Source organism: Branchiostoma belcheri, unplaced genomic scaffold (genome assembly GCF_001625305.1).
Source record: "Branchiostoma belcheri isolate BF01 breed outbred unplaced genomic scaffold, Haploidv18h27 scaffold44, whole genome shotgun sequence".
In the NCBI taxonomy this organism is placed as follows: Eukaryota; Metazoa; Chordata; class Leptocardii; order Amphioxiformes; family Branchiostomatidae; genus Branchiostoma; species Branchiostoma belcheri.
This window is the reverse complement of record NW_017804065.1, coordinates 877,426-885,432: the sequence shown is the minus strand read 5'-3', so window position 1 is coordinate 885,432 and position 8,007 is coordinate 877,426. Positions and strand designations below refer to the sequence as shown.

General features: G+C 39.1%; 1 protein-coding gene across 1 annotated transcript; it reads left to right on the top strand.

Moving 5' to 3' along the window:
- The first annotated feature begins 2,256 nt into the window (after positions 1-2,256).
- LOC109478562 lies at positions 2,257-7,617 on the top strand. The gene is made up of 5 exons (XM_019780205.1): positions 2,257-2,326; positions 2,840-3,239; positions 3,761-3,857; positions 4,434-4,600; positions 4,935-7,617. The coding sequence occupies exons 2-5, from the start codon at positions 2,865-2,867 to the stop codon at positions 5,229-5,231; spliced, it is 936 nt and encodes a 311-aa protein (XP_019635764.1). The 5' UTR covers positions 2,257-2,326; positions 2,840-2,864; the 3' UTR covers positions 5,232-7,617.
- The last annotated feature ends 390 nt before the right edge of the window (positions 7,618-8,007 follow it).

The window sequence follows — 8,007 nt, the reverse complement described above, 5'->3', positions numbered from 1 at the left end:
ATTTCATTGATACGTGTAACTACCTAGGTTTTCCAAAGTCGGACTGACTTCCAATATAGTAACCCCACTATCATATCTACGCATGTGTGAGACGATAAAAAATCCCTTCACCCTTTGGCGAGTACTCTTTCTCGCAAAGGCGATTATGGTCTGCCCTCCGTGTCTATCATATAAATGATACACGCAAAAGTCGGGTCGTCTTCGAAGTACCTTATGTATCATTTCAATGATACGTGTAACTACCTAGGTTTTCCAAAGTCGGACTGACTTCCAATATAGTATCCCCACTATCATATCTACGCATGTGTGAGACGGGTACACTGTACCAGCAATCATTTAAATAGCTAATAGAAGAGTTACCACTTGGCTCTTAAAAAGCCGCGCCATAAGGTTTCGCAACTTCTTCCCATAAATCCAATTACGCTTTGGCGAGTATATTAGGGTCTGCCCTCCGTGTCTATCATATAAATGATACACGTAAACGTCGGGTCGTCCTTTGACACCTTGTATTTCACACAAAATGTAACTACACATACAGGACGTGATTGACTTTGACAAAGTGTAATTCATAACATGTATAAACAACAATACTAGTAATTAGATGCAGATACCATATGGGTTTGACACCTAGAATTTCAGACAATATGCTTTTGAATAAGCATATGTATATAATGTATGCATACAGGATTTATTTAAGTTGCAAGATTAATGAGAAACCGTGAAATGTAACGAAATGTATAAACACGTGTATACAATATGACTTTAGACTTAAGACAGGCTCCTCTTAGGAAATATTGTGATGATTGTAGATCTAGTTTATAGTTGACCTGTTGTATCATTAAAAAATAATAAATTGCGCTGGTACAACCAGAAGGTATTGCGAGTTTATCACTTGTATCATTACAATGAAACACCCGGAAGTCATAAGTCAGTCCAACTTTTGAAAAAGCCTAAATAGGTGCCAGAATACCTGAAGTTTACCTTTTCACCTTGAAGACCATGTGACTAACCTAAATCGATGCAAAAAAATACTACATGGAGACAGTGAAACCTTAAAGGCACAGCTTTGTAAAAGCCAATTCTTCTTCAAGGTGGTAACTCTTCTATTGGCTATCAAATGATTGCTGGTACAGTGTACCCGTCTCACACATGCGTAGATATGATAGTGGGGTTACTATATTGGAAGTCAGTCCGACTTTGGAAAACCTAGGTAGTTACACGTATCATTGAAATGATACAAATAGCACTCCGAGGACGACCTGACGTTTACGTGTATCATTTATATGATAGACACGGAGGGCAGACCCTAATATACTCGCCAAAGCGTAATTGGATTTATGGGAAGAAGTTGCGAAACCTTATGGCGCGGCTTTTTAAGAGCCAAGTGGTAACTCTTCTATTAGCTATTTAAATGATTGCTGGTACAGTGTACCCGTCTCACACATGCGTAGATATGATAGTGGGGATACTATATTGGAAGTCAGTCCGACTTTGGAAAACCTAGGTAGTTACACGTATCATTGAAATGATACATAAGGTACTTCGAAGACGACCCGACTTTTGCGTGTATCATTTATATGATAGACGCGGAGGGCAGACCATAATCGCCTTTGCGAGAAAGAGTACTCGCCAAAGGGTGAAGGGATTTTTTTATCGTCTCACACATGCGTAGATATGATAGTGGGGTTACTATATTGGAAGTCAGTCCGACTTTGGAAAACCTAGGTAGTTACACGTATCATTGAAATGATACATAAGGTACTTCGAGGACGACCCGACGTTTACGTGTATCATTTATATGATAGACACGGAGGGCAGACCCTAATATACTCGCCAAAGCGTAATTGGATTTTTGGGAAGAAGTTGCGAAACCTTATAGGCGCGGCTTTTTAAGAGCTTTTTTTCATGAAATTTCACTCCGCAACGTTTCCTTCGCTCTTCGGCGTGTAATATACTAGTAACCGAACCTCGTAAGCCGTGACCCGGAAGTAGATGGGATTAGCGGTATCACGGAAACCCCCATACAGTTCGAAAACCTACGCCAAAATGAGTTCTTAGCTAGCGAATAAAGGTCAACTTTGACGCTACAAAGCTCGTTTTTGTGTACAAGTGTGATCTTCAAGTGAACTTCCCAAGGTTCCCTGACTTGTAAGGATTACAACGACATATATTTTAGCCTGGCTTTCCCGATTCTGACTGCGCTATGATAAATTCTGTGAACCATGCTAAGGACTCATTTCGGCGGTTAACAGATGGCGGCTATCAGCTGTAAACACGGAAGTTGGTTGCTGATATTGTTGATTACGCTTCACATTTCTTCCCATGGGTAAGGTTTTCTTCGATGCCGCTTTAAGTAGTTCCTTTGGGACTCAAGTGATGGTCAAAATAGGGTCACGTAATTGCAGTTGGGCCCCGGGGGATCTGAAATTATGCTCTGAGGATGCAAGAAGGATCACCAAATCACCATTGTGTGATTTAATAATATGGTACAGGAATGCACAATGCGTCTGTGTCAGAAGTTTCTACAATAAAGGTTGGGCGATTCTTTAGATCTCGAAATACATGTCTACCAAGTATTAACTGACTATCAGCAAGAAACCAAAAGCATTTTTTTTAAACTTCCAAACATGAAGAATATTCTACTAACTCCCAAGTATGTCAAGATTTTTGGGTGGCTGAGCTATGGGTTTGTGTATCTGAGAGTAGGTTGACAGCATGTGGGTAGGGGAAGATTGACAGGCAGAATGAGAGGAGGTCAAAGGTCTCCATGAGCCAGAGCCAGAGTCCACATGGGGGAATCTCAGAAGTCTGAAATCTCTGATTTCTTTTTCCATTACAGTGGTGCTAATTCCTGTTACAATGGCATGACAGAAGATGGGACAGACAATCCTGAATTTCCCGTGGTGAAGCAGTGTGCCGCTCGGGAAAAACGAGACAGTCCATCGCCCACCTCCCCCACTCCAACACCTGTACAACATCACACCACCATCATCACAGAACCAACACCAACCACAGTTAATCTGTCTACACCCAAGACTGTGCCTACTTCTCCCACTACAAACCAACCAACACCACCTCTGCCTACCAGAGCGCCAGGTGTTGTTCCCATGTGTCTTAGGTTTGCAGTTGAGAAGTCTTCAGGTAGTCTGAAGGTTGGGAAAGCTGTGGAGTGGAAGGTTCAGTATGGATGTGACACCAACAACCTGTGCCAAGGGAAGAATGGAACATTTGATCACAAGGTGTTGTGTTGTCTTTCATTCATTAAGATTTCAGCTGTTTGGAGACCATTTGTACTTAAAGAAGGTTCAAACAAATGATAATAAGTAATTTTAGTTTAGCATGACAAAGACAAACTATGAAGAATGCTATAATATGACTACTCTAACTACATGTAGTCTAAATGCTGGCTCTACATGTAAGTTCTAACTTGTCGGGTTTTACTCATTTTTCTGAAACAGAGGTTCTGATTTGGCAAGAGGGTAGTTAATGTTACATAGTTTTTTTTTGTCTGTAACATGTGGAAGAATTAGAATAGAATTTGGTATGGTGGCTTCTTTTATGAGCTCCCTCCTCTCAGTATGCAATGCAGAACCCCTTTCTCTCAGTATTACGTGTTTACTGTCTTTGCTTAAATCGTTTTTCTTTTAAAATTGTCAATAGTACTGAAACATTAAAAGCAAACATATAGGCAACGTTAGAGACAAACTGATTTTTCTAACATTTCATCTTACTAACTTCTAACTTCCTGCTTGATTGCTAGGTAACCTGGAATGGAGAGAGGGGCACCTTGTACTGTTGCAATAATGGCGATAACTGCAACTCACCCATTGTGCAATCCTGTTACAGTGGTCAGATTGGTAAGACTGATGAAGTTTACAGTGGTTGTACTCTAGCCTGGATTGCTAGGCTGTTTGCCTGAGTTCGACCACGAGAAACTCAGGGTGGGGGGTGGTAAAATTTTCTTTGGGGCTTGTTGGCCATAGAGCAGAGGAGTTGACTAGTGTAGGCTAGTTCTAGAAGTACATGTACTAGTTAACATGTACTTAAAATGAATGCAGCTCAAACTACGAGTTACTTTGATGCTTCAAATTTATGAAAAAACATTTAGCATTTAGTGCTGCATTTGGGGTCAATTCCATACATGTAACTCAGTTTATATATGAAGCTTAGCTATGAAGTGTTAGAGTTGAAATTTAAGTAAAAACCATGCCAGTATGAAAGCATGCTTTAGATACCTCTATATCTACATTTTGTACCACCGGCTATGTATCAAATCTATACATGTAGCTGCAATTTTTGGTAACCCATTCATCACTGTGGTGACCTTTTAGGGAACAGCTTGCATTGTTTAGACAGTACAGCTACAGGGATAGGGTTAAGAGGTAATGATTAATTTAATAATTGTAAAAAAAAAATCTTTTTCTACTCTCCAGGTAAGAAAAAGCTTGTCAAAGCTCCCTGCTCAGCAGATACCAGGTTCTGTGTGTCCAGCCTGGACCATGTGAATGGCACAGTTGTTAGCGGACTGTACAGCTGCAGTGTGGTGGACTATAGAGATGTCTGCATCAATAATGGCTTTACTGAACCTGGCTGCAAAAATGTAAGATCAAAATACTACATTGTATATAGGACTAGTGGTTTACACCTAGCTAACAAGGGCTAATTTGTAGTACATGTAGTAGGAACAGAAGTGATTTATTTATTTGAGGAAGTATAGTCCAAAGTGGCCGTGCAGGAAAAATTGTGAATTGCACTGATATTTACAATCTTTAACTTGTGCAATAAAAACTACAGAGAGGAGCAACTATCAAATAATTTTGCAATTAAAAAGTATGTATTGGAAAAGTATGTGTGCTTAAAAGGTGACATAGGTGAATGTATACTAGTACTTGTTACAAGGACAACAGTTTCACATGCTTATTCCTTACTCATAGGTTACTGGTCCAAGTGGCAAACAGTCCACAGTGTGCTGCTGTAACACAAACAACTGTAACGTCCCAGTCAACGTCACACACCCGGCAAACCCCGGCACCCACTCACCGTCCAGCCACCCCAAACATCACCATACCCGCAGCATCAACTACGCCGTGCCTACTGCTGCAACCATCATCATCATCCTGGTGATCCTGACCGCGGTGGGGGGGCTGTGTGTCTGGAAGAAGAAGAGAGAGACAGGGACGGGTGCCTTGAGTTTTACTTACAGCAGACTGGCTGCAGATGTGGCCGTGTAAGGCTGCAGTCTAGCCTGGGATCCAGTCTAATCTACTCCTCTAATCACTTCCCTTTACAGATTTAATAGCCTGGTTAACTATATAATTGTATTTGATAGTGATGTCCCACACTTTGACATATTTCACAGTTGAATATTTGCCTCAAATGTAAACAATAGCTCTGATTGGTTCAGGGTCATGTATCTTGAAAACTGATTGACCTGGGATTGGACCGGCATTTGGAAGTTCAATCCTCATCTGTATGGATACCAGACTGTTCTGTGGGGGAAAGTGCTTGTGGGAGTGGACTGGAACTAGAATAGGATGGATGCTGGCTAGACTACATTGTACATTTGCACATGTAGCTGAATCTAGTCACTTTGCAGCAAAAACATACATCTATTGAAATCCACACAGCACTGCTGACCAGGTCAGCATAGTTGTCCAAAATCAGTACTTATTAATTTTGAAAACTTAATATTGTGCAAAATTTGTAATTCCAATGTATATGTCATCAATATTGTCATCAACCCGAATTGATGAATATTTGCTGCTCTTAGATTTTAGGAAGTTGAGTGAATCTCTACAAATGCTGCAAAACATGTATATAAAGTTTGAAATCTACTTGCTAACCAGCCTGGTATAATGTGGCTTAGTGGTTCCTATGGTTGCACTTGGGTGTGTCAAAGGACAATGCACTATTTTCCTGCAAAGACACAGAATTGATGTGGCCTAAATGTACCTTTACGAAAGTGGCAGTGCCAGTGGATATTCAGTTTTCTTTTTGGAGCTGACTGTTGTATATAAGTACATTGTGTATATTATGTGAATGAAAGCATCCTGTATTGCAATGCTTTAATGAGTATAAGTGCATAAGTTGGTTATACTGCTTTTATTATTCTAAATGGTTTTGTGTAGAACAGCTTGTGTTGTCATGTGAAAATGACAATTGTAAATACAGTAGTGGAGAGGGTGTCTGTCATTTAGTTTGTACAAGTTATGAAGAATAATGGTTCTATCTGGTAGTGAGACTTGTGTAGGATTAGGAATCATACCTGTTGTACTTATGTTGGTATGGGCATTTTTCTATTACTAGTATAATATTACATTCATTCAAACAATCTCATAGTAGAGAAAATATAGGTTTGAGACAAATGAAATCTTCACACTATGGGTCAACAAAGGCGATATTAATCTGGTATAATTTCTTCAAAACTTACAACAGTTGAAAAATGAGTGCAATCACATAATGTTTCAAGTTTAATCATTTGAAGGCATATTCTAAGCAATCAATTTTAAGTTTTTATTCTTTAAACTTCGACATCCAAAGTGCAAGTATATATGTCTAACCTCATAAGATGGGGAACAAAGGCAATAAAACAAACAGGTAGTGAAAATCAAAATTTTAACTGTGCATGCTCGATGTCGAAGTAAAGGCCCCCAATGTCTCAGGGGCTGTCAACTTTGACATATTTCCCCCGTACACGACACTGTGCATGCACAGTTTGAACCATGAACAAACTTATAGTAAATTTATTCTTAAGGAGTCTAACTCTTTCAAAGGTTATGGTTAAAGAAAGAAAACTGTTAAAAGATGAATTTAATTTGTGAAGCTACTGTTTTGTTATGCATAATGATGGATGACTCTGTCAAGGAATCTGTACAACACAATAGAAGTCAGAAACGTAGGCATCTAAAATATTTAATAGGTGGTGTGATTGCACAGAAAGCAGCAGGTAACTGTTACAGGTGTCATTTGGCAGTGCAGTGATCTGTATAAGATGTCTGTTCCACTCATTAAGTTAATCGTTCCATAATGATTAAACTTCAAGTTGACTTCCTGACCTAAGCTGTGACCACAGTTATGATTTCATGTCTAAACAGGGAATGGAATGTTATATATCTGTATTTGCTATATACATGTATGCTACACATCTGACTTTGGTATTTTTTTTTCAGGAACCAAGTTATGTTCCGTTCTTCATATTAACCTCTGCTGGGTTACATACATGTACATGTATTTTACACCACTTTGAAACTTGTGTTTGAGAGATCTCTAGTTCAGCACCCCCAGGTACAAATGTATGTATAGTTTGGATATGCAGGACAGCATTATACTGGGGGATGTTGCATTGGAGATCTTTTTGGACACATTTTTCAGTGCAGTGTTACAATGTATGTTTACTTAGTAGACATTATAGTTTTGAGTGAAACCATAAAAAAAATCTGTCATCTGAAGTGCTGCTACCATTTGCATTTATTGTATATGATGTAGGAACTTTATCTTAAGTAGGAAAAACATAATACTGGTCTTTTTTATCAGTGTGTTCCTTTATTTGTACATGGAGATTAAAGTATTCTTATTTTTGTCATTATTTATCCAAGGTTTGAAGTAAAAAGCATGTTGCATAGATTGTTGCCTAAAGCTTGTTCTGTGAGTTTTCAATGACTTTCTGTAAAGAATGGACTCATGCATAGACCAGAAAACAAGTGAGTGTTTACTGTTTTCATTATTTTCTATCATCTGCATACTAGTCTCCATTAGATGCAGGAAGAGTATTTAGAAACTGGGCAAATAGACTGAATGATATGCCAGAGGACTTTGCTGGCCATAGGAGCACACAGCTTCTTGTTCAATCTAGTATTTGGCCAGTTTTTTCCAGCTACCCATTACAGTCTGGTAGCAACTACATGTACATGTAAGTTCTTGACATATCCATGGTAACAGTAAATGGTGTGATATTGATAGAAAGCCTCAAGATTTCCCATAATGGTGTGCTGTACAGTCCTACAGTTT

What these genes read in the sequence shown, in the direction of transcription:
- LOC109478562 (XM_019780205.1), top strand. Translation starts at nt 2,865, where the DNA reads ATGACAGAAGATGGGACAGACAATCCTGAATTTCCCGTGGTGAAGCAG. An exon ending in ATGGAACATTTGATCACAAG is followed by an intron (nt 3,240 to 3,760) that starts GTGTTGTGTTGT and finishes CTTGATTGCTAG; the next exon opens with GTAACCTGGAATGGAGAGAG. An exon ending in CTGTTACAGTGGTCAGATTG is followed by an intron (nt 3,858 to 4,433) that starts GTAAGACTGATG and finishes TCTACTCTCCAG; the next exon opens with GTAAGAAAAAGCTTGTCAAA.